This window comes from Aythya marila, assembly GCF_965140915.1.
Source record: "Aythya marila genome assembly, chromosome: 22".
Taxonomy (NCBI): Eukaryota; Metazoa; Chordata; class Aves; order Anseriformes; family Anatidae; genus Aythya; species Aythya marila.
Window position 1 is genome coordinate 339,366 of NC_139063.1, and position 25,635 is coordinate 365,000.

At 42.3% G+C, this 25,635-nt stretch overlaps 1 protein-coding gene across 12 annotated transcripts in view; it reads right to left on the minus strand.

The window, feature by feature from the left end:
- Nucleotides 1-13,947: 13,947 nt before the first annotated feature.
- The window catches only part of SRRM1 (serine and arginine repetitive matrix 1), an 18,709-nt gene continuing 7,021 nt past the window's right edge, over nucleotides 13,948-25,635 (minus strand). For 8 of the 12 annotated variants that reach the window (XM_082777337.1, XM_082777340.1, XM_082777347.1 and 5 more), the window contains 12 exons: nucleotides 25,500-25,635; nucleotides 24,807-25,010; nucleotides 24,144-24,263; nucleotides 22,350-22,621; nucleotides 22,116-22,196; nucleotides 21,684-21,770; nucleotides 21,005-21,149; nucleotides 18,838-18,942; nucleotides 18,039-18,497; nucleotides 16,960-17,146; nucleotides 16,003-16,197; nucleotides 13,949-15,794 (listed from right to left, as the gene is read on the minus strand). The exon at nucleotides 25,500-25,635 is cut by the window's right edge and continues 65 nt beyond it. In XM_082777337.1, the coding sequence (XP_082633463.1) occupies nucleotides 15,690-15,794; nucleotides 16,003-16,197; nucleotides 16,960-17,146; nucleotides 18,039-18,497; nucleotides 18,838-18,942; nucleotides 21,005-21,149; nucleotides 21,684-21,770; nucleotides 22,116-22,196; nucleotides 22,350-22,621; nucleotides 24,144-24,263; nucleotides 24,807-25,010; nucleotides 25,500-25,635 (2,096 nt within the window). In that variant the 3' untranslated portion in view covers nucleotides 13,949-15,689. Of the gene's footprint in view, nucleotides 15,795-16,002; nucleotides 16,198-16,959; nucleotides 17,147-18,038; nucleotides 18,498-18,837; nucleotides 18,943-21,004; nucleotides 21,150-21,683; nucleotides 21,771-22,115; nucleotides 22,197-22,349; nucleotides 22,622-24,143; nucleotides 24,264-24,806; nucleotides 25,011-25,499 lie in introns of all 12 variants that reach the window. The other 4 variants (XM_082777342.1, XM_082777341.1, XM_082777344.1 and 1 more) reach the window with 4 other exon arrangements.

Consider the following 25,635-nt stretch of genomic DNA (forward strand, 5'->3'; position numbering starts at 1 on the left):
GCTGCGACAGGCCGGGAGCTGAGCCGTGACCGGGCAGCACGGGGCCGCCACCACCCTGCGCCTCACCTGCCTTTTGTGTCCAAAGATTCAAACTCGGAGGGATTTGCAAAAACTGAAGTATTTTGTGCCTCCCCTCTCTACAGCAAAGACCCCGCTACTTTTGAGAAGGTAAGGAGTAGAGTACAAAGAACCAGCTCCCCCACAGAGCCACCACAAATAGGTGAAGAGGTCTGTAAGGCACTCTGTGTTGTGTTTTGTTTTATTTTTATTTTACCAGCAGGACAAATCAGTTGCCAGGGCCATTTTTCCTCACTACCACTGAATTTCTTCTTTAACAAAAGAGTTCGCGTGGTGTTATCTTGCCGAGCAGCTAATAGCTTATTGCATTTATATCCAGCTGCACCAGCCTTGTCAGCTGCTTAACATCTTTTCAGTTATTTTACTTTTAGATGACATTTTCCTGGTTTCCAGCTGCCTCATACCAAAGCCCTCATCCTTCCCATTCAATCGAAACCTCTTTCTTTAACAAAGTTCAGAACAGTTTTGAATGCTGAAAGCTCTCAGTTGTTTCTTAGTTCTGTAATTGCTGGTTATGTTATTCTGGCAGGTTTTTGCAGTAATACTTAGAATTAATTTGCCCAAGCTTTACAAAATAAATAACCAATCCTCTTAACGATTCATAGAGAAGTGAGTATTACCCACCTTTTACAGCTAGGAGAAGTGAGTCAGAAAAGTGACTTATTCAAAGCTAAATTTGCACCAAGTCAGGGAGTCAGAACAAAGCAGTTCAGGCCTCCCACCTATGCTCAGAGCAGCAGGTCACTCCCTCTATATTATTTTATGCTGTATTGAGAAGGCTTATTTCCATTTGTCAGAGCAGCAGTACAGTGTATTATTGTTTCATTTCTCTAGCACTTTGGCCTTTATGCAGCAATTTTCCATCTCAAACTTTCCAAGTGCTTTTGGAACTGGAGGCATCAGATGTTAAACATATCAAAGCAAGCGCTCTCCTGCCCCAGCCCTCGCTGCACAAACTCAGTCAGGGGCATTTGCTGCCGCATTGACCCCGGGGTTCAAAAGTGGCTCTTTATCCCTGAGTGGGATTTTTCAGGCACTGGAGGCACTCAGCATGCAGATCGTGTTGCAACTCAGCAGGACCACATGCCAAGTCTTCATCCTGTTTTTTAAACACAATGAATCTGCTTAGGGAAGAAAGGGTGCTGAGGAAAGGTTGGAAGACAAAAATGCCGCATAGCCCTGTGCTGGACCATCCAGTGTTGGCTGCAGCTGAAAACAAGAGCCCAGCCAGACTGAAGGATTTGTTGTATCAATATAAAGCCATGGTGGATGAAACTGTGAGAAGAACCTGCCCACAGACACCTATTAAAAGAAAAGCAGAAATGACTCCGCCTGGTTTAAAAATACCAGTATTCTCATTCCAGTGCTAATTTGGGCCTGTCTGCAGGCTGGGATGCTGCAAAGCCCTTCCCCAGAGACTTGACAATGCGGAAGAGCAGAAGCACGGGCCCAGGGATTGCACATCCCAGAGGCTGTGCTGCGGTGGTGCCCCTTCGCAGAGTAACCCCGTAAGCTCCAGTCGCCCTCTGCCTCCTGTCCAAGCACAAAGTGGGATTTTTGGCTCTGTCCATCACCTGCTGTCTAGGATGGACTGTTTTTTCTTGCTGATATTGCTCATTTTTATTTTATTACCCCTGTGTTGAGCAGTGTTTGTTTATAGAGCTCATTGGAGGGTGTTAGCCCGCCAGACTTACAGGGATTGCGGGGGAGATCGAGCTTCTGTTTGTGTCAGACTGTTTGTAGTTTGCTGTAGCTCACAACCAGCTGTCCCTAGATAGCTCATTCTCATCCGGGGCGAATGCCAAATTTTAGCATTAACTGCACGCTCACAGAGCTGATCCCACAAGGCTCTGAAGCGAGCAGCTGAGGACATGCAGCACTGTGCCCAGAGTCAGCATCCGGCACTGGTGAAGAACGTAGTGGAAAAGAGCTCACTGCTGTGGGCTGGCACCAGAGGCAGGCAGAACTGCAGAGGGACGTGTCCCATATCATTATGTGGGGAGCTGACTTCATCCCACAATTTCTGGGTCACTCCTCTTTTGCACAGTCTGAGTTAACACTGCTCCAAGCATGAACACTGAAGGATAAATGCCTCTAGGAAGTGCTAATCGGGAACTTTTAGTGGAAGTAATTGCAGCTTAGAGACATTTAACAATCGATGTACTTTCCATGCAATAGCATTCTTTTTTTCTGGTTACTGGCATATGGTCCTTACCCCAGGGAGCTGGACAGTAATTAATGCATTTTGTGGTTAAATGTTCGGACTCAGCATCTCACGGCACCCAAGGAGAACAGAGGTAGACAAAGCGTGCATTGTCTGCGGGTTTCCCCAGCTTGTGTGAGTCCCCTAAACTGAGGCACGCTGGGGTCAGTTTTACAGGAACGCTGGCAGAGTTTTCACCTCGCTTCCTTTAGAGTCACTGAAACATTGGGAAAGTTATCCTGCTGGCAACTGGCTGCCCTTGGAGCTGAAGTCCAAGGGGTGGAAAAGGAAGGTTGGCTCTGAGGACCACACATACAGCACCAGTGGGAGGCTGGTGCCGTGCCTCGTCACCTTTCCATGTATTTCTTACTGCCCTGCTCTTAAAATTCAGATATTGGCCCATGCTGCAAAGGGTTTTCCTGTCCTGTTAGCATCAGGAAGCAAATTTAAAGATTTCAGCTTCACCTGCTGCAGAGAGGGACCTGGAAAGGACCGGAGGTGAGAGCTGGATGCTCAGCTGCATGAGAAGGAAGCTGGGACCCTCCCAGGACACATCCCCACTGAGCCTGCACACACCTGGGGCTCCTGCAAGAAAATCCCAAATCTATCACAGTGCTGGTTTTAAAAACTATTTGGAAAAAAGGACTTTTTCATCACCTACTTGAATAATTTTTTTATTTTCCTACCCTTATGCACAAAAGTTGCCTGCAAGTAAATAAATGAAGAGCACTGACTATTTTCTTTTAAGGTCTTTGTCATTCCAGCTCTTTGAATTGCCTAATGTAATTTTGTTAAAGAAAACGACACTAAGCAGCCTGCTTCTCTCAAAATACCAAGTTTGTCTGTCTTTGGTTGGTTAAATGGTTAAAGCAACCTCACTATACTGAAATGCGGCAATCAAATGCCACCACCTGTGTTTCCTCCTGGATTTCCATCTCAGTGCAAAGTGAAAAGCCTGAAAGTTGCCAGTAGCTGGGGACTCCCCTAATGAACTCTTTATGTAATATCCAAGCGGCTCCCAGCTGGGTTTCAACACCATGGACTGGCTTCTGTCACGAAGCTTAAATGGAAGAAATGCTCTTTGATGTGGCTTTTTAATGGTCTGCAAGTCCTGTAAAAGACCCCGGGGGAAGATCTTGTGCTGAAAAGCAGTGCACAGCACAGACAGCCTCTGGTGTGCTGCGTGCTCCGTTGTGTGTGAGCTGAGGGTGGAAGCACCAGTCCCTTCATCAGCCTGCAAACAGCGTCTGCAGAGCATCAGCCCAATTAAAGCCATGACACCAAGACGGTCTATTTTCTCTCTGGTTACAGGTTAACATCAGAAAGAAAAATAAAAAAGGGAAAGGAAAAAAAAAAAAAAAAAAGAAAGAAAAAAAAAGAAAACCCCAAAACCAACACCAAAAGCTCTTTATCCTCATGCTTGTTGGATACAAAAACCACGCAACTACTGTAGACACCTGATCATCCATCTCAATTTCTTGAAAGACTGTCACTCTTAAAAATACAAACCACTGTGATTTTCATCAGTAAACATACTGCTGATGTCCCCTGCTGCAGCCCAGCCCGCAGCCACTGCTCAGAGCATTTCCACGCTCGCAGCAGGACGGCAGCCGCTGCCTGGGCAGGGCAAAGCTGCGCACCACAAAAGAGGCATCCAAACGCCCCCAAGCTTTCCAGGTGGTTCTCTGGGCAAAGCCCATATCCAAGATTGGATATTGCAATCATCATAGGACACAAAAGCAAACGCCCATCACAGAGCCAACCAGCTCTGGACTAATGGCGTAAGTGCAGAGTTGACTCAAGCAGTGACGTGGTGAATGTGGAGTTTATTTCCTCCTTAGTCACAGTGGAATGAGTAAGACTATTTTTCAAAGGACTTGAAAAAAATAAAAGGAAATGTGATTGGACAAGAAGCCAAGGTCTCACAATCTTATGAGGACTTGGAAATAATCTTATTGATAAAATTATTTGTATTCCAGCAACACCTATAGTGCTAGCAGCTTTCTAAACACAGTAACAGAAACTCCTCCACCTTCTTCAAACCTTGCAGGCACAGCAATGCCGAGAAAGTGACTTGCCCAAAGCCCTGATATGCCCACAGGAGGATGGAGACCTGAACTTGAACCTCCTGAGTCACAGCTTAAAAACTCACAGGAGCAGCTGCGGTCCTTGTCACAGCAAAACCTCTTTCACCCAGGAGATGGGGAGAACGACAATCCTACAGGTAGAACCAGAGCAGAGATTTCCCAAATATTCCCATTACAAGAGCCGGTTATTTGCAGCATGCACTCTACTTGCTCAGGCTGAATTTCTGGTATTTCTGAACACTGGGTATTTGATTTTGCAATTCTAATAATCACCTCTTTAACCCAGTGTTTTTTCTGTGCAATGATCACTACAGGACACTCTTGTAGTGATAGAAATAAGGCTCCTACTACGTTACAATAACAGACATGTAGAGCCCGAAGATTAGATGCAAAACTGGGGCAGCCGTGCAAGGGGCCAATCCCTCCCTCCGTCCATCTCACAGGACCAGCCCAGCACCGGACACAAGAGCTGCTGGAGACCCCTCGGGCCCTGCACGGCACCCCTCTGAGCACCAACACTGGCCGCGCTTTCCCCTTTTAAATCCTCTGTATCCATCCCATCTGCAGTGGCAGCACCGCCAGGCGACCTGCAGCACGTCCCAGCCCCTCGCAGCCACGAGGTGAGCAGTGGAACCACACCGGAGCCACGTGTGGCAGCGTGCAAACATCGCTACGAAGTGGTTCAAACATGGTCTGCTTTCCTACAGCCTTCCCAGTCAGATGCACAAAAGGTTTCTGTGATTCAGTTTTCTCTTACTGATCTAACGTTCTGGGTATGCAAGTGAGCAATTAGCAGGGCTACATCTGCGATGTCATTTAAATTCAAATGACACCCTCATTAAAACGCAGGTGTGTATTTTGAGACAATAAGCCCCAATCCCCTGTTGTCAGCTGGCAGAAGTCCAACCCTCTGCACACCCCTTGTCCTGCACTGCCTGCAGGGCACTCACCGCAGGGGTGGGCAGATTTAGGGCTCCCTGGGCATTTTGGCAGAAACCCTGTTTTGGAAGGGAGGGTCCCTGCTGCATTCGCGCAATGCCACGCCATCTGCCTTGGCATTATCCTGTTAATCCAGTCATAACTTCGGAAGACTTCTCGCTTTGCATCAGTGGACGCAACCTGGGGGGAAAAATCCACGCACGCCGCCGCTCAGGCTCCAGCACAAACCCGAACAAGGTTTGGTTACACCCAGATCCCCCATTTCCACGTAACTCCCCCCTACAGGACCTGGTTAGCCTGGGACTCCCCACCCCTCCAGGGGGTTATTTCACAAGCAAGCCCACCCCCAAGGCAGGGCAGGGCACCGCACCCATCCTCAGCCCCATGCCCGAGGTCCAACACAGGGCACATCACGGCGGGGGCTGCTGCTGTGGGGGAACTGTGCTCCTTGCGTTTTGTATCCTCGATGTCTCCATCCGAGGGTGGTGCCAGGGTCTCTGCCGGGTGCTGTCAGGGTGTGGGGGCAGCGCAGAGCCCAGCAGCCACACGGGAGGAGCTGGAGCAGGGGCTGGAGCCGCCTGGGATCTGCAGGCAAATCCCCACTGCAATCAGCCCAGATAAACCGGTGCTGCTGGTTGCATGCAAACTGCCCTGGGTCCTCCCGAAAACTGCGGAGGCCCACACGGCACCAGGCCGGGATCTGGCCATCTGCTCACCCAGCTAGGACACCGGTGTCCAGCACCGAGGAGCTGGGAGGACAAACCATGGTCCCCAAGCCCCCGGCACAGCCCATTGCGACCCGCATCACCGGAAAATCGGCTGCAAGGGCAAAGCACGTTGGGATCCTCTAGGGGGAAAAGTTACTACAGACAAACCAGGTTGACATGGACAAGGACTTCAGAGCATTTTTAGTTCCTTTGGGAACTCCCAGCAACAGAAGCTAATTTGTGTTTTGGCAAAACCAACTGGGCTGAGGGCAAGTGGATGCAGCACACTCATGGCAAAGCAGAGCTGTGGCAATCGCAGTGGGTGTGGAAAGGCGCTGGGGTACACGGATCTTTTATTCACATTTGATAACCCAAAACTGTTACAGCTTGCTCAAAAGGCTAGGGAGCCAGGGCCCCTTCCCCAGCAGAGCCGAACCACCCCAGGGATGACAACAGTGGCATTCAGAGCCGGGCTCCTGCTGCGGCAGTGGGAGGAAGGCCCTGGCGGAGCAAGCTGCAGTGAAGTGTCCTCAGCTCAGGACCGTCATCATTTCCTTTCTTCCCCAGTGAGAAATGATCAGAAAAGGACACTGAGCAGCAAATTACATTAACATTTTGCTGCAGTTTCTCCAAGCTGCCATTGAGGCAGCGAAAAGCACTGAGTGCTGCACTGAGTACAGGGAGGAAGGAAGCAGCAGCTGGAAAAAGGCCAAGTCCCCGCTGGCAGCAGAGCTAACCTTGAGACAAGGTGTTTTGTGCATACAGCGTAATTTGGACAAGCGATGAAGCAAAGCTTTGTAGCTGGAGAGCGGTGCTCTCGGAGCAGTAAGCGGACACCGGCGTGACCGAGCTCACAGGATGCCCCAGCTGGAGCAGTCTGAGAGCCTTTGGGAGGATGAAGCTCACTCTCAGCAGTGAGGTTTACTCTGTGGAGGCCCCGGGAACCCACAGACCACCACCATGAGCCACTCAACCAGTCCTGTGCCTTGCGCACGTGGAGCTGGTCTCCTCCTGGGTAATTCCTGGGTCTTCCACAAAACGTGCGAGTTACTCCATTTTCACATAACTGCTGTCAGTTATCTCTGTCCCGGATAACAGTGAGGTGTCCGTTTTCCTTGCCTGGAAAGAAGAGTTGAAGCTGAAAGTGGAGTCTGCTCCCTCCAGAAGCTGTGAGAACAGCTCGCTTTATCCTCGAGCATAAATAATAAAAGGATTCATTCACATGTTTGTAATAGATTAAAAATAAATAAGAAAGAGCTCAATTCTGTTTTGCCAATCATGCACTTAATATAATTTTCTCTTCTTGTCCCCTTGTGTCGGTGCATGTGGACTTGTAGAGGTTTTAATAAGCTGGAAAGGAGCCAAACAATTTCCATCTCATTAAAAAAATATCATCGCAATGACAAAGGTAATTTTTTCACATCGGTAGTCAGATCTGCTCCCTGAGCTAAAGTCCAGCTGACAGAGAGACCAATCTTTGATGGGAGCTGAAAACCCCTTCTGGAGAGAGGAAACACGCAAGGGCTATTTACAAAGGAGGTCTGACTTTTTCATAACAACTCTGCTAGCTTCAGTCATTCATTTGAAGCAGACAGACAATTATATTTAAAACCTGGATGAGGAATCACAAAAAGCTGCTGTCCCCAGCCAACTCTTTCATGATCTTCACGAATAGAGCTGCAAGCCCAGGCAGGGTCTGTCCCACCAGGGACCAGGGACACTGATGCCCTGACCTCTCCCAGCACAGCCCGAGGTGTGGGCAGTGCCACGAAGGAAGCCGAGACGGGCGCTGCTGGGGATGGCCTGGGGTGGGATGCAGCATCGGCACAGCTCAAGGGTGGGGAGAAAACTGGAGGGAAGGTCTGGCCAAGCAGATAAGTGATGCACAAGCTTCTGTCAGTCTGGCTGCACAAGGTGAGACCTCACTCCAGGGGCCTCCCCCAGTCTGATATCAGCAACAACGCCATTTATTGCAACGAAGCCGCAACAATTTATGTGAGCTGAAGCTCTGCCCCTGGATTTAACACAAAGCTTTTGCAGAGGGACTGAACAATTCCTTCCCCTTCGTTGCTTGCCCAAGATAGCACTGTTTTCCATGTTTTCTTTTAAGTAAAATGGGAGGATTCAGAGCTATCCAGGCTGGCATGCCACGAGCATCACCCCACGCAGCTCCCACCCCGCGCCCAGGGGCTGTGAACGCAGCTCACGTGCTCCAGACCAGCCCTGCTCCTCTCCCGCAACTGGATAGAGCAACCTGAGCAGTCAGCTATCTATTAGACAACCTCCTTCTCTGTTTCTCTGTAAGCACCTCCTATGCCCTGGATTTATTACCTTAATGCAGTGGCAAGATCCTCCTCTAAGCCAGTTGCGTCACGGGCCCGTATCCCGCCGGCCTCACAGCCCTTGTGGCCGCTCGGTGAGGCCCCGCTCCCATCTCGCCTCCTGGCCGAGCCTCTCCCGCACAGGAATTGTTGTTCCCAAAACGTACAGCTGCTCGGGCTGGCCGTGCACACAAAGGCAGCATTGATTTCCCAAGCAAGGGCTACCTACAGCGCTCTGCCCGAGGGGCAAACACATCCTGCGTTTGTATAGAAGGAAGGCCTCAGCCGGACCCACATCCCTTCTGCTGCTTAACTCATTACATCGTGTATTGCAGCATGCCCTGGGTGGGGAAACAGATGTGGGAATTAAAAGCAATTCCTGTTCCCCTGCACTGCCTGGCCTGAGCGGGCTCCCCCGGTCCCTGGGGATCACTCACAGCCTAGAGGTTAAGTCCTGCACAACCGCCTGCCTCAGGCTTTCAGCGTGCAAACCCCCAGGGATTGATCCCAGATGAGAGAAAACACAATTCCCAAGGAATCTACCATGATACGAACTGCAGAGATAAAACTTTGTGACTGGAGCACCTTGTGGGAAAGGCTCAGAGTTGCCCACCCCTCTGCAGCAAATCTCCCAAAGCTGCTGGGGCGTTGCCAGCACTCGAAGCCGGTCCCAGTTTGGGAGCCAGCAAGCTCTTTCCTGCAGTGCTGATTTTTGGGTTAACCAAAACAATCTCACCAAAAAACAGAAGCAAAACATTGCTGAACAAGTGGGTACATACAGCAGGAGGTCACTGTGCGTCACTGTGCCCTCTAATCCCAGTTTCACCTGGCCAAATGAGAGCTCAGTGACTGACTCACCTGCCCCGGGAACCAGCCCATTATAAAATACAACACTCCCAGCCAAGGAAGCATTTGGATTTTCCATAGTATTTCCCCTGCTTGGTACACTAGCTGGCCCTGTGCGATAACTGTTTGCTGTTCGGACACAGCCCCTTCTCAGTTGTATAAGACATCAGCAAAATGGATAGGAAGCGTACTGCAGCTCATGATTTTAAGTGAAAGATTAAAAAAAATAGTACTTTCCAACAGTACTTCTGTAGTTCTGCAAAGTAGTTATAATCCTTCTCCCTTAAGCAACAGCTTCCAGTTCAACAAACCCTCTAGCAGATAAGAGAAGATATAAAATTTAATTAAGTGGCCCGCTGTATGCTGGGCTAGAGCTGGCACTGCTAGCCTCAACACAGAAATTACCCTAATGGATCGGGCTGTCTCCATCTAATCTACTGTCCTGTCTCCAGGAGCAGCCAGCACCACATTTCCTAAAGCCCTGGCATGGAAGACATCGCGTTCTGTTCCAGCAGGAGGCTGAGAGCTCCCCATTTTCTCTTAAGAAGGGATGGGTGGAATCAGTGTTTCCTATTAACATGCTTGAATTAATTGAAATCACTAATTTAAATCCTGATTTAAATTACTAGACAGGAAGCATCTTTTCAAGGAATCAGTTTTACCCTATTTTGCATTTTTAGTTTCATTTTTCTTTAAGGAAAGTAACTGATATAAATGCTAGGCATGCAGTTTACAGCTCTGTGGGTCCCTACTCTAAGCTTGATGATGTTTTTTGTAAGTTTGATACAGCATCCCTGTACGCTTGTGAGCAGTTACCATACAATGTACATACATACTTTTAAATTTGTTAAATACCTCCCACCTCCTCCCCCCCCCCCAGTATTTTGCCAAATTGCACAGAGATGAAAGTTAATTAGAACAAAATGTGAACTTTTTTTTTTTTTTTTCCCCAGTTGTTTTGCTATGTCTGGTGATTTTCACAGCCATTTTCCTCTTCAAAAGCTGAAAAACTGAACAATTCTCATGCTCCTTTGGTAGGTTTGTGGACAAGCACAGTCTGCATGCTGCTTCACTGCCTCGTATTGAATACATTTAACAGTACTTAAAACAGCTCTGGTAAGGCTCTGTATACTTTCTATATTTTTTTCAGAAAAATGTTTCCTATTTTGTTGCACGTATGCATGCATCAGTGTTTTTCATTGTCATCAACAGACAACATTTTAGTGAACGGGGCAAGTGAGCCCAGCAACACAAAGCAAGCCCTTTTCACATTGTGAGGAGACCCTAAAGACTACTTTATAATTTTATTAAAAAGCTTCTCTTGCACCAAAACACCCAAGTCTTTGTGTATTTGGGTCAGACAAAGTTCCACATCAACGATCATCCAGGTAAGGCTACACACCTTTCTCCTGGGGTCCTTTTCAGGAAGTTTCTGCACTGAGTAAATTTAATAGATAACTAAATTAGACTTTAACTGATACGATTTTAATCGGTGACTCCTCTTGAACAATGTTGAAATCTAGTTTTGTTTTAAGTGCAAGACACCAGTCGCAGAGGCGCCTTTCTCTCTCGCCCATCCCTGGCACAGCCCTGCCTTCCTGCTCCCAGCCCCACCTGCTGCGAGGCACCCGCAAGTGCATCCTGTCCCGGCAAAGCCTGGCCGGTGGCAGCAGCTTCAGTTCCCTCCGTTCATCCAAGGAGGACAGCAGAGGCGTAGCCCTGCGATAACTGCAGCTTGCATTTAAGCAAAACAAATCCTTTGAAGGTACAAGCGCACAGCTCCCCGAGCTGAATCCCCATTTTTGTATCTTCAGCTGCTGCACGACACAGCACACACACAGCACCTGAGTTACTACAGAGCTCTCCGCTTGCATTAGCTTTCCCCAGCCAGGCCTGTAAGACAAATGTGTTATTAATGTCTGCAGTGAATAGACTGAGGACCACCTCTCTAAACACAGATCAGCGGTGGTTCTACTATTTTTAGGCCAATGAAATAAGACCTCACCCTTCTCAGACATGTTCCATGCACAGAACTAGGCATACGAGGAACTCTGTCCGCGTATTTACATGTTGATTACTACAGGTAATCTAAGCAACAATGGAATTAAATAAAACATCACCATAAGGTTTTTAAGCATGATGAACGGTAGCTCAGCTTCACTTTTACTGGAAAACAATATTACTATGTCAGAACCAAACCTGAACAAGAAAAAACAAGTTGATCTGCTTATTTGAACCAGAATATACCTTGAAACAAAGACTGCGTTATAAGTTAAACAGTTTATGTACCTTATGCATTCAGGAATGTAATACAGGAGCACTATGCGATACACGTGCTGTACTTCAAGCAGCTGACTGTCTGATTTCTGAGGCTGAGCTCAGACAAAAGTCACTGTTATGGGACTACTCCAGCCACCCGGGCAGGGAACAGCATCTTTTTGCTTTTTTCTGTAGCAAAATGGACTCAAAGATAGGAGCTCTTCAAACTAGTTCTAGGAGAGCCAAAGCAGTAAGTTCAAAGTCAAACTGTTGATTGAATCTGGAAATTGCCTATGGTTTTCAGATTTGAGAATCTTTTTCAAATCAAAACAATCACTACTTTCACTGTAATTTATTACAATGACTGAGACCTGACCAAGAGGGAAAAAAATAATTCCACTGTAAAGTTCTGTGAATGACAGGCAAGCTGAAAAGGTACAGCAGTAAAACCAAGCTGCCCTCCAGTAAAGCAAAAGAAGCTGCAAGGTAACACTAAAAAGTGGCAGATCCCCTTTTGCCTGCCAAAGTCTGTACAACAGTTTTGGATGGAGATTGACAAGTGAACCAAGTATTGCTGTCAATGCTGGATACGAGTCAAGGTTTTATAAGCAAATGATCCTATACTAAATGATGTTATCACACTCAACAGCTGAACTTAAACTCCGTAGAAATGCAGTTCAATGCCCTGCTGAAAGCTACTCTTTCAATAGCACTTTCCGTATGAAAACACACATATTAGTTTGTTTAGTGTTTGTGGAATGAGATCAGCAGTGTGCAAAAATGTGATATTTAAGCTGCTACAAGTTAGTGCACCTTATGTCATCGCCTACACTAGGCAGTTCTCCAGCTCTGAGCCTCTGCTTGGGAGACAAATTAATCAGACAACATGCAGCTGAGCAAGCTTTAACATGCAAAATTTTAGTTATGACTCTAAGCACTGAACTCTGCTTTAGTGACGTTATTTATCATTCAGACTACACCAGCTTCCAGAGTAATAGACATTCCACAAACCAGTAGAACTGCCTCTGCCCTGAACATTAAGGGAATTCATAAATTAGTGTGAGTGTAAAACTTCTGGTAAAGCTCAGGGAGCTGGCCCATGAAGAACTCACTAGGCAAAATTCCAAAGTCACGTACGTGGAAAAATTTAATAGTTCAACAGTGAGTTTCTATAAACTATTGCACACACCCTTGCTATTGTCACATCTGTTGACGCTACAAATACATCTTTCTTTACTATGAACTATAGATATCGAACTGCCAGTGACTCATTTCATCCTTATGTTTACTTATGTGGAATCATTTTCATCTAAATTATTGAAGTCCAATTAAACTTGATTTTTTTTTTTTGGCATAGTTATAGTTTTTGCAGCAAGTCAGTTGTATAAACCCACTTATCTGTCATTTCAGGAAGGTTGCCTTGATTAACAAGTACACATACAGCATTAGCAGATTCAGAATAAAAAGAACAAGTATGATTCATGCACTAGAGATTCTGCCACATTGTGCAAGGCATCCTACATGGTTACTTATGAACTACAACAGCATGACTACAGAAAGGATTTAGGAACAGAGACAGAAGATTAACCAAGATCAGTGGCACATAGATCAGACAAGTTTGACTTTGGATGATGTGATCTCAATTGCAGACAATCAAGAGAGGAATTCAATGATAAGGCAACAGTTCACCACTACAAAATTCCACAGTACAGACACAAGCACTAAAAGTTATTATCCTTGAGTGATTTTGTACTAAAACAAAGTATCTATACAACAGGTATTCAGAACAGCAAGAGATGGTGTAGTAACTCAAAAGATGACAAGGGCGCTTGCTATCACTTGTCTAGTATTTGAATGTAATGTGATACACAGCTAAGTAGGAAGGAATCTAAGTATTATGCTGAATTCTATTTAGAAGTGAAATTCTTCTTGAAAAGTGTGTTAATTCCTCTTTTCAAACAAATTATTCTTTATGGATAGACACCAAAAAAAGTGAGAAAGGGGGCACCTAAGAATTGAAACTCCACAGAGGAAAAGGGAGGAACACCCAAGTCTCAGGAAGTTCTGGTATTCCTTCACGGTTTGTCCAAATCAATAGTGAAGTCCTTTATCAAAAAGTACAGTCCTGGAGGCAGGACATGAAAAATGGGAATAAGGAAAGTTAAGCTGTCAGAGACTCAGGTACAGAATATTTTTAAAGAGCTTCTATTATTCCAGAGATTAAAAGGTGCAGAGGTCAAAAATCCGTATGAAAATAACATGGAAGTTGTAAAGCACAGAATGTTAACTCCTTGTGAAAACTGCACACATACAGTCCCTTAAGACTGAATTTCAGAATCGTTTGTGCTGCCAAGAAACACCACAGGAAAAAAAAAAAAAAAAAAAAGCAATGACATCAGCACAATACATTGCTAGGTTCTGTAGTTTCGTAGCACCAAATTGACTCCAATGTATTTTTCAAAATGTGTTTGTCCAGAAAGTTCTTGGAATTTATTATACACATAACAGATGACACTCAACACTGGAGTGTTGATGTACTAAGTTTACAAGCACTTCAGCATTCAATGTATACTAGGCTAAGGAACAAAAAAGATTCAGCATATAAGGAAATGAAGAAAGAAGCAACTTTTAAAGATAACCCTTGCATCTGGTATCTACATAATACCAGTTTTATTTTAAAACCCTACACAATGTCAAGAAAGAAGACTAATCAAATATCTACACTTAATTGTGCACACCATATCTATGTCAGACATAGAACAAAATTTTCAAAAGCTTGTATGTTTCAGTCCTCCTTCCAGAGGAGCCTTACGACTCCAGGATTGGCTTGATAACAGAATCAGAGCTTGAATTTTTAAAGGAATTTGACAGCAGCAATCTACCAAGTTTCAAATATGACTATACAAGACAAGCAACCAGAATTCTTTAGATGATCATTCAAACCAGTGATTACATGAAGTTAATTAACTAAATTTACGCAAACTTGACATTTAAGAGTCATGTTGGGTTTTTTTGTTTGTTTTTTTTGCAATACTTTGAAACATTCTACTTCCTATGACAAGCAGTTTTCACTGGCAAACATTTTTTTTTTGTGAGCTTATTTTTAGATGTTACTATCCTAACAGAGTGCTGACCAGGTAAGACTGATGTTCTTGCAAAACAAGAGTAAAACAATCTAGACACATTAGGAGCACCACTGAATTAACAAAGGGCTATTTCTGCTATCTATAGGACAGTTAAAAACAAAGGTCCTGATTTTTCAAAAGCCAACATACTGCATCAAATATTTTTTATCTGTGTATTTGTTAACCCTGTACAAAAGAAAGCTGATTAGCAAATGTTAAGTGTTCATATAAAAATAGCCAACATCTGTTTAAATTTAGAAATTTATTTTGTTTAATCCACAAGCTTTATATAGCTTTAGTTAAAAAAACAAAAACAAAAAACAGTGAAAACATGACAATATCCAAAGTTCAGGTTCCTCAAACTTTCAAAGACCACATCTCTGAAAGTTGCTTATACCATTCAGAAGAACCGCAACGAGACAAGATTTATGAATGGGGCAACGACATCTCACAAACAAAATTTATGTAACTGAAGGAATTTTTCTGGGACTGCTGATCATGGAAACTGCCCTTTAAAAAAAGAACATAAAAATACAAATGAAATTCCAGTGTTCCAAATCAACATGTTACATCAATATAAACCCACAGTGTCCTGGTAAACAACATGCTTTCATTTATGTACCACTCTAAATTGCTATTCTTGATTTGCTTTAATGGAGACTGTACAGGCAACAGTAGAAAGCATTAAAATATATGTACTTCCTTGGTAATTCTGCAGTGGTTTTATTTCTGGGCAAGCTTACAAACCACAAAGGTTAGTAGCATAATGTAAGTGGATATAAAAGAAGTCAAATGAGACCCTCACAAATTATTCTAAAGGCTTTGTTGAATTTCAAAGAAACTAGGGAATTGACGGTCATGTTTGAAACCTTCAAAACAAATTCCTACTGCTTCTAAGAAGTCTCACGCTAAATGAAATTATGTTGACTGTCAATGAAAGAATGTCACTAGTACACTGTGGACACCTTTTGTAATGTAAATCCATGCCCTTTGTACATGGTGAACCTCAACCTAGCAATTATTACAACAAATGTTATATTCTAAAGCTCAAACACATTTAGCAATTTGAAATTGAATTCTGAGTACAAACCAAATAAAATGTACATTATATCAAAGGATTCAGCCTAAGATGGTGGTGACACTTGCGCCTTCCTCATTGACCTCAGTGCTTTCTCTCTCAGGTGTTTCTCTAGGTCATCGAGGTTGTCTTCTGGTTCACTTTCTGTCTCCTTGAAACAAAGATAAAATATTTCTTCAAATACTGAAAGCCAAGCTGGGCTGCAGCCCTCCCACTACTGTAAATCATCAATTAAAGTCATGAAACAGTAAGTTGCATTTCTGAAGTAAGACTGCTATTTGCTATCAGAGTGCTGTGTACATTCTCTACCTATTTTCTTACACTCTACTCTGAAACAGTCGTATCTACCAAATTCCTACCTTTTTAGGTTCTGTCTCTGCTTCCTGTTCTTCCTGTGCTGAGGTGGTATCTGCTGCAGCCACAGCAGCAGCTGCTGTAGCTGCCGCCGCCTTTTCCTTCTTATGTTTTTTGTGTTTCTTGTGCTTCTTATCCTTTTTATGCTTCTTATCCTTCTTTTTCTTCTTCTTCTTTCCACCCCCTTCTTGATCTGAATTCTGTAACAAACCATTCAACAGACATTACAACTCATTTCCAAGACTTAAAAATTCAGTTAGAACAAACCCACACCCAAACACTGGGCAATTCAGATGGAATGTGCAACTTCTGAAACTCAGTCAAGTCCAGACTGCCTTCAGAACTTAGGGAAAGTCACGTGCCAATGCACTGACAGTAGCAATCCCAGAAGACAGATAACACAATGCATGGTTGTGCTGTCTGAATACAGAATGTAACACCACACAAACTTGATATGCTTGTCACAGCAACAACACACAAGCCTCTTCATAGAAATGAATACTGCAGGTGGAATCTAACTCCCTAAAACACTCTTCTACGAAAGAAATGCAATGTCTCTAGGAAACATCCACAGAACAGATAAGAATGCCAAATTATCTGCTCTTTCCTATTATGAATATAGTTTGCAAATAACACTGCCAAGCATAATTCAAGACCACCTCACTTTGTAGGCCATCAAACTAATTACAAGTAAAGCAATACTTAAGTAATCCCAGTGATTTCATGAAATGAGAACGTATTTTGTTTCAGAAGTTATAACAGCACTTTTTTTCAGACTCAGAAACGTTAAGCTTGAAATGTTTGTGTTGTGATCTAAGAATTTTAACTATAAAAAATCACTCCAAGACTATTTTTCATTTTGCCATGTGAATAAGCTTAGAGCTGTTCAATCATTAAGTCTTTATGAAAATAACTTGCCATATAACCCCCAAACAGTATTGCTTTTATTAGCAATGAAATACCCTTGCAGGTGATGGGCTCTGAGTTGGACTTTTAGCCTTTTTTGCAGGTGACCAGTTTCCAGAAGGGGAACGAGATCGAGCAGGAGATGGAGGTCCTTGATGTTTTTTTGGAGCTGGTTCAGGTGATCCTGATGCGGACCGCGATGAAGACACCCGTCTTGCAGATCGTGGACTTGGCGTGGAAGCCCTTGAAAACAGAAATGCCACACTTAGATTCTAGTGTTAGAAATACAACATGAAACAAGGAAGTAAAAATTACAGAAAGTCAAAAGAACATTTGTATTTATAACTTGGTTAAGCAGCCACTTAAAAAAAAATTAGTTACTGTGCTGGCATATGTTACAAAGGGCAAAACGATCTCATACCATTGTGTATCCGTAATGCAAAAGGATATTGCAACTTGATAGCTTGTTAAACAATAATGCTATTGTTGTTCAGGAATGATTGCTCCCTTTCTTTTTCTGATATGACTAATTTATAACCTCATTAGAATTCAAGAGAATAGCAATGCTATTTTATCATCCAATGAAGGAAGAGTGCAAACCATTTTGTTCATTTTCTTGCTGAAAGAATAATCCAGCACCAAAATTGCTGTGCACCAATCTGCTCATAACAGCAACATCACATTAAAGAAAACTGATAAAATTTTAAGTATTTATCTGCCATAACCACGTGGGAAATGATTTATGAATTAAAAGTATTGGTTCTATTCTGTTTTATTTAAAAGCTAACTGCAAAGTTTGTTTTGCTTTAAGCATAGCTAGGAAAAAAGTTTTTAAATTCTTTTTATCTGCTCATTCCCAGTAATTTGTTAGGCTACTAAAAAGACTCCTCAGACTCTAGATCCTCTGTAATGCCTCTCCCCACACCTCACTTACAGTTGGAAACAGTGATTAAAATAAACCTCAAAAAAATCACTTAGGGGTTGGTTCTATGAAAGCCAAGAGAGCCCCCAATACTTGAGTGACCTCAAGACACGAGAACCCTTTTCATGTGATCCCCTAGCTATTCTCATTGTATTATCAAATAATAATAATAAAACCACCACCAATGAGTAAGACAAGATTTTTTTTTTTTACTTTGTCTTCTTAGGTTCTGGCGTTCTTGACACCCTCCTGATGGGTCTAGTGCTTGGAGATGGAGACTGTCTTCTCTGCGGTGAAGCTGAAGCTCCCCTTCGCAGCGGTGGTGGGCTTGCAGATGTATGAGAAGCTCTAGGCCTTGGTGAAGGTGAATGCCTTTTGTTTTGTGGTGGAGAACGTGCTTCGCGATTAGACCTACTGGGAGGAGAACCCTTCCTGTGCTTGGAAGATATCGAAGGTGAACGCCTTTTAGCAGCTGGAGAGCTCCTTTGTTTTGGCGGTGGTGAATGGGAGACTCTGCGTTTTGACTGTGGAGACGGTGATGCTCGTCGTTTAGGGGGAGGAGGAGAAGCTGTTCTTCTCTTTGGAGGTGGAGAAGGAGAGTATCGTCTCTGTATTGGTGGAGAGTATCTCCGTGGAGAAGGTGAGCGTCTACGTGGGGGTGGCGACGGAGACCTAGAAAGAAAACAGATGTTCAGGTGCCACACAGCCATGTGAATCAATTTCAAATGATTACATGATCATTCCTCTGAAATTCTGAAAAACTTTATTAAATAAAAACTTTTTGGAAAAATCAACTGAATAGATGTTATTCAGTACCTGATAACAGCAATCAAACTGTATCCAGACCACATGCCTATCACAGAAAATCTCGGCAGCAAAACTACATTCCCCTTAGTAAAGCTGTAAATCAAGGAATGGGTTTCCTGTATTATGGCATTTACTTTTACATACCGTAGTTGGAAGTCAACAAACTAAAAAGCAGTTATTTCACAACAAAAATGCAAGGCAGTACCTTCGGCGAGGCAATGAAGGTGACCGTCGCCGCCTAGGAGGAGGGGCAGGCGAAGGAGAACGCCGTCGCCTGGCTGGTGGGGGTGATGGACTTCTTCTCCTCCTACTAAGGAGATAAAGGGATTACTCAGAAAAATTGCAACTGAGCTACAAGATTATTATTATTTTTAATTATTATGCTTTCACTATACAAGAGCATCTTGCTCATGTACTTCTAATTCTAGTAGAACCACTAATGGGAAAATATATATACATCCAAGTATTTCTACAGAGTGAGGTAATAGATTTTTATTGTAATTTTCAGACCCCACAACACTAGTCACAAGAATTTCACGTTCTGCTTAACCTGATCTATTTGCACCCTGCAACCAAAGAGGAAGTCCCATTCTCTCCCATCTTCTTCTCCTAAAAGTTCATTTCTGCCACCTTCCTTGGGCTGAATCTAGTGATAATGTGATGAGTCAGACCAGCTTACTGATTCAACAACAAAAACTCTCAGTCATCAGACAGTAAAACAGACTTTAAAACAGACTTCCAGGGAAGTTTCAATAAAGCTTATACTTTCCTGAAGTTATAAAGGGAGGAAAACTTGCGTTTTGTAAAGAAAAAAATATTCTTCCCTGGCTGTTGTTCTCCAAGGCAATGAATTACACTTTTTATACATAAGAGTTTGCTCCAAAACACATTCTTTTATGATCTGGAAAAAAACAGCCTCTAAATGTCATAGTTGCCCTAATTAAATGTGTTTAAGCATTTACACAATAAGCAGTAGGTGAATTTAGTATGCTGCAAGTTTTATGCCAAGTTTAAGATCTTTGAATTCTAATCTGTTTTACATAGAATTGTTTGATAAACAACAAGATACGATACATGATTAGAATTGACTACACTGGTAGAAGCAGTCACACAATCTCACATCATTATGTATGCTGCAACCGTATTCTAGCTAGGTCTTAATCACAGATTGCTCACATGGATGATTATATCGGATTAATAAACCCATCATACACTGAGGTTCCAACATTCCAAGATCAACACATACCAAACAATTCCACAAATAGAAGAGTTAACAATACTGCCTACATAAGAAAAAGTAGGTATTAGCTATTAGTACACAACTACTAGCTCCAAATACCTTATGGATGGGAAGAATGAGAGTACTGAAAACACAAATTAAGTGTGACCCAGAACATCAAGATCTTTATCCCCTATTCCAAGTCCAGGGAAGGGTTTTAATCGTAATATGAAAGGCCAGTATTCAGTTATTTTCAGGCATCAGTGAGAACATTAGTGTTATTAGCTGTTACAGGCTCCATTAGAATTATCAAGTAGTCTCTCTATCGTGAGATAATACAGGTGTTAATTTTGTTGTTTGATCTTTTTTCCCTGCCGATGAAATGGTCCCAAATACAAACCCACAAGGAACAGATAAGACTGAATTTCCTTCACCTTACTGCTCTGAGTGCACAAATCCAAAGGGCAGAAGTACTTGTCCATGACAAAATAAGTGAGAGCCTAAATGATATGCAAATCCTGTTTAACATATTAATTTCTAACCAACCTTTTCATCACTGGCGATTGCCACCTCTTTTCCATCTGCATCCTGATAGCAGTGGAGGAAAAACAAAACAAAACATCTAACTGCCATATATTTGAGGCAAAAATGAGCAAGTTCAAATAAAGTTCAGGGTAATTCTCAACAAATGAGCAAAACAAGAGTGCAATCTTGAAGCAGAGCAAAAGGTCCATCTAATCCAGCATCCCGTTTTTGACAGGCAGCTGAAGATACTTCAAGGAAATAGAATAAAAAGCAGTCCGTATTAAAAAAAAATAAATTTATCTTTGTGATTTCCAAAGGCTAGCAATTTTAAGAGAATTCCATGAACTTTTCCACAAGTTTAGTTCATAGTAGGGGCTTTTAATAAAGCATTGTAGGCCACAACACGATCATGTCACTATAGAGGAAGCTTGCTAGAACCAGCATTGAGATCCTCATTTTCTTTTGACAGTTACTTTGGAGAAAAAGGTTTATCTGCTTGCACGATTTGGGGCTAAATGGGCACGACAATTCTTTTGGGTAGTTGCCGACAGTCACATAGCAGATAAACACAACATTAACCAGTTATTAAAAGAAGACATCAGTTATGCCCAACTTAAGAAGAAATTACCGAGGGGAGGATTCCTTCTGTCGTTTTCGTGGAGATGGGGATGGACTGCGTGAATGCGAATGGCGTCGGCGTCTACCAACTTCTCCATTCTTCACATTGGATCTTTTAGGTCTTTCCTCTTCAGATGAAGATGAGGAGCCAGAATCTATAAATGTAGAAGAATTATTCTCTGGACTATGATTCTCATTACGCAGTTATTGATATGGTTATACTGCTGTTTACACTAATTTCCACTCTTGCAAAACAAGAAGCCTCTGTTTCCAATCAATTCAACTACAAACATTAGCTGATGTGATAAATAAATCCATCAGAGTTGGGTAATAAACTTTGCAGCAACCTAACCATCCACGTAACATTTAACTAGCCAGGTAACTTAAAAAAAAAAAGTTACCTTACTGACCTCAAGCAAGCAAAAGTCCAAATTATTAGAAAATAACCTAATGCATCAATAGATTAAGTAAACCATAGTATGATTCTATGATAGTAAACAATATTTGTATCTGAGGGTAAGAGTTTAGAAGTGCAACTTTTAAAGATGCAAATTTTTAATGATATGTACCATAACCTTAAAAAAAATAAGTTAATTATTGCTCACACTACTTTCACAAAGAATAAAGGTACTTGATTATGAGTGGTAAATACATACAACCCAATTTTAGGAAATGTACATTATCCATACCAGATGAAGACTGTTGATTTTGCCTTCTGTATTGACGCCTCTGTTGCACAGAATCTGCTGCAGCCATTTTACCTCCTTTATCTTCTTCTGAAAAGGTACATACAGACAAAAATTAAATTAAAAATACAAATTTGTCTTATTGAGGCAGAAGTAATTAAGTACAGTAGATCAAGCATTTTTTTTTTTTATATAATTAACTCTCCTCATCTTAAGGTTGTATTGAGTCTGGTGTATTTTTTGGCTGAGCTTTTCCCAAGAAAGCTCAGATGAAAGACCTTACGCAGCATGAGTGAGCATTTTTATGTTTCTGAAAAAATCTTTCTTTCAATGCCAGTTTATCAACAGGGTTTGGCACTTTACTAGTACCTTTTATTGTCATACACCTGATTAAAAATCCCACCCAAAACCAGTGTTGAAAAGTGACAACCATACCTGATTCAGACAGATCAGCTTTCCTTGGTTTTGGCGCTGGTGAAGGAGATTCTCTTTTTTCAGTACTCTTATGTTTGGGTGCTAAAGGACAAAAGTCAAGTTACTGTGCTGTAATTTTTTTTTTTTTTTTTTTAAAAACATCCATGCATGTTTCTCTGCTCTCACAAACAGTAAATACCATCTGTGAGAAAATGAAAGCACAAAAAGATTAAAGTGCTGAAAAAAAATTGTTACCCGATGCTCTGCCAGGTGAAACAGAGCCACGGCTTTTTCTTGAACGATTTGACTGCTGAGGCGTCGGAGATCTACGTGGTTTTGGAGGTGGACTTGCTGGTGGAGATGGTCTGTGCCTCCGCCTAGGAGGGCTTGCAGAAGGAGACATCCTACGCGTTTTACGAGGAGGACTGGATACAGTTCTTTTAGGTGGTTTCTTTGGTGGTGATCGGGAACGTGACGAGGAGGAAGAGGAGCTACTACCAGATAAAGATGCTGATGACCGTCTTCTCCTGCAAATCAAGTATAACATTAGACAATGACTAGTCAGCTTAGGAAATGTTTGAGCATGAACACAGAGTTGCATTTGTTTGCAAGCACACAGAGAGCCACATACAACAGCACTCCCAGAACATGGTGGACAGCCTTCAACACGTGGCTTGTAGAACAGACTAACAACCAATCTTTCAGTTATCTTTAAACTACAGTGAGCAAAAAAAAAAAAAAAAAAATGTTAGTGTTACCTTTGCTTGCTTTCTGTCAATCTACAGACTACAACTAAGCTTTTCACCTTCGTACAATTAGTTTTCTTTGGGCTTTCTAACTTTTGGATGGTTAAGAGAATTCTCCATGTTAGCAGATGTGATTTAATGATCTTCAAAACAGATCTATTTAAGAGTTTAGTGGGCAAGTATGCTAAAAAGTTTTTACACCAGGAAGAAAAAAAATTCAGACAGCTTAACAATTCTGAATCAGTATATCCCTCCTTGTGTTTTAGTCTTTCAACTTTACTTTGCAATTTTAAAAAGGTAGGGCCTCTAGAATTCTGCGGCAAAATTTGTGGCAAGTTCTGTTGTAATTGTGTACCTGCAGAATCCACCTTTGGCTGCAGAATTCCTGAGAACCTGGAAAAAAGAAACCCTACCTTGAGTGAGATAAACATTTGCTGAAAGGGAGCTCTTGTACATCTCGAAACATACATATTTGATTCTTTTCACAGTTCTCACAGTAACTGTGCAAAATGAGCATCTCTACAAACTCAAAGAAGTACTTATCACCTTGTCATAAACAAAAAAAAAAAAAAGGAAGAATTGTTCCTTCTTAAAAAGAAGTAACTATTGTACACAGGAAGCATCGCTAGTTTTCTTTCTACGACAAAAACAGGAATCTATTCTCTGCCTATGAAGACAAACATCTATTTTGACATCACCCTAAGTATACAATTCTCTGCAGTACAACTCGGAGCTTTCCTACTAGAAAAATTGCTCACGCCATCAAAAATATAACCTCCAACACCAAAGAGCCAATCTGAAAAGATTTTTATTTACTGATGCAAAAGAATATGAAGAAATACATTTCAAGTCAAAAGTTTAATTTTGACCTTAAGTTTATGTGATGGAAAAGTGACTCATAATAAAAAAAAAAAAAATCCCTAAAAGTAAAATTCATAGTAAATTATTCAACATTTTCCCTCAAGTGGGGAAAAAAACTGTTACAGTAGATGCAATGTCCGTCTGTGCTGGGAGCTACCAAGAGCTATTTCAAGGAAGTTTTGAAGTTGCTACTTTTCAAAGAACTGGAATTCTCAGCAATAATTTCATTTCAAAAGAAATCATGCCACAGCAACTAGAATGCCCCCCCCATACTTATGAAATATGACATCGCAGCTCTTACATCATTCAAATTATCTATTACAAACAGCATTAGGTTAAGATGAACAAGGTGATTTTGATAACATTGAGTTTTCAGGAATGACTGTTACTTTCTAAATCTGAGTATAAAATTTTCAAATGCCTTAAAAAAAGGGAACCTTACCGCCTCACAGGCGATCTGCTTCTTCTGTGTCTGGGTGGAGGAGGCAATCGCCTTGGAGGACTCCTCCTCCTTGGGGACGGTCGTCGTCTTGGGCTTGGTCGCCTTCTAGGAGAGTAAGACCTGTCACAATCAAAAATTCAAATGAAAAGCAACTACCTAATTTTCAGATTTGAGGAAATTTAGCCTCAGGGAATTGAGTGTAAAGTTGCTTCTCTCCAAGTGCATTACATTACAGCAGCATTTAAATTATGGTGCCAAGCAGTACATTCAGCCACAGTGTTTTTATGTTTACCAATACCTTATGCTAAGTTGCAAAAAAAAAAAAAAAAAAGTGGGAGGGGAAAATTTGCAAAACCTTCAGTAAACCTACCTGCTAAAAGGCTACGTAAATCCCACTACCAAATGACACAGTCAGCATTAAGTACCCTGTTCTTTCCTCAGTCAGTGTAAGTCCCTGTAAGAATCTTCCCATGAACTGATATGATGAAAACTCCTGAGCACGCTTATTCACTGAATGTGTCATTCTCATTTGGCCTACAACACTCACAACTCAACATCATTAAAAACATCATTACCTTAACTGAGAACATTAAATTAAATGGCAACATCAGAAGAAAATATTCAGTTCTCAATCTCTGCAATCAAGACAAGCTGAAGTCCTACCTTGACCGCGATCTATGACGCCTTCTTGGTCGGGAATGAGATGGAGAACGGGATCGAGACCTTGACCTTGACTTGGACCGAGTTGGGGATCTTTGACGAGTCTTCTCTTTCTCCTTCTCTCTCTCTTTCTTTGAATTACGTTCTGGTGAAGTTTCCTTAGTCTCTGGCACAGGAGGTTCAGATTTAGGAGCTTTTGGGATATCACTATTAAAAAACAAAGAATTAATTTACAAGCACATACAAACCATAACCACTGGAGTAACATTTTAGAAGCTGACAAGATGTTCCCCAACAACATTCTCTTGCCCATCCACTGACAAGACGTTACAGACCCCACTTCAAAATTGTGGAAAGAATTAGAATATGGTACAATGATTCAAAGACAAGGAAAAGTAATAATCAGGCTCTCTCTTAACTTGCTAGGAAACAAGATGACATTGTCAGAAGCAGAAAACATGCCCAGTACGATGAAACAACAGTGGCAGCTTAGCAGTCTACCTTCAGAATTCTACACAGGAAAAAAGAAATCTTACTGAAGATTCTTAAATTCTTTTGCCATTTTAGGGGGATAAGGAGAAGCAGACACTGTCCCTACACAAGCCAGGGGGAACGATCTTTAAAAAAAAAAAAAAAAGAAAATTGTCTTAAATTCTTGTTAAAATACATAGTTCTACACACAAAGTTATCGCTTACCTGTTTGAAGTTGCCTCTTGAACAACAGTCTCCTTTGGTTTCACAGAGGGTTCTGGCTCAGGAGTTGCCTCCTTCTTTTCTGCTGCAGGAGTAGCACTACGGCTCTTGGTTCTGTGATGAGGGGAGCGAGAATGGC